This window comes from Pygoscelis adeliae, unplaced genomic scaffold (assembly GCF_000699105.1).
Source record: "Pygoscelis adeliae isolate BGI_AS28 unplaced genomic scaffold, ASM69910v1 Scaffold303, whole genome shotgun sequence".
In the NCBI taxonomy this organism is placed as follows: Eukaryota; Metazoa; Chordata; class Aves; order Sphenisciformes; family Spheniscidae; genus Pygoscelis; species Pygoscelis adeliae.
Window position 1 is genome coordinate 815560 of NW_008824367.1, and position 655 is coordinate 816214.

Below are 655 nucleotides of genomic sequence, written 5' to 3' on the forward strand. Positions count from 1 at the left end.
TTGGAAAACCGGCCCCGCCCCGCCGGGGCGCGGGCCGCCATCACCAGCCTGCACGGCAGCCAAACCATGCCGGTAAGTGCTCGGCTCTCGCCCTGCCCTGTTCGGCCCCGTGCTGCCTGCGTAATCCAATCACCAGCTAATTTGATCCTCTATCTAATTGGATCAAAATCCCACGGACTGGCAATTTGTTGGCCGGATCAACTCGAGGTTCATCCCTGCCTGGGTGCTGAGCCCCGGAGGTGGGCGCATGGGGCTAATTCCCTCCGTGCTGGAGAAAGGGGCTGTTTAATTAACGCTGAAGTTCAAAATGGTGAACGAGGAGGGGGAAAAAGGAAACAGAGGTCAGGGAGCCGCCGCTGGGGAGAAAAGCCGGCTATAATTAAACTTCGCATCGATCGCTGGTTGCTGCTGCCAAGCCAGGCAGCATCCCTGGGGCCAAGGATGCTGCGGCCGCTGTGAGCCAGCGGGTCCCTCCCCGGAGCGGGGAGATATTTCAGGGGCATTGCCGGGGTCCCACCATCAGCCCCATCTTCCCCCCGTCGCAGGGCGCCTCGTCCAGCCTGGTGGTGAAGTTTGCAGACACAGATAAGGAGAGGACCCTGCGGCGGATGCATCAGATGGCGGGGCAGCTGGGCATCTTCAACCCCATGACCAT

The 655-nt window shown here is 61.1% G+C and overlaps 1 protein-coding gene across 1 annotated transcript in view; it reads left to right on the forward strand.

Annotated features, from left to right (window-relative positions):
• The window catches only part of CELF6 (CUGBP, Elav-like family member 6), a 19173-nt gene that overhangs the window by 14662 nt on the left and 3856 nt on the right, over positions 1-655 (forward strand). Inside the window, exons 3-4 of the mRNA XM_009319921.1 lie at positions 18-72; positions 546-654. Of these exons, the coding sequence (XP_009318196.1) occupies positions 18-72; positions 546-654 (164 nt within the window). The remainder of the gene's footprint in view (positions 1-17; positions 73-545; position 655) is intronic.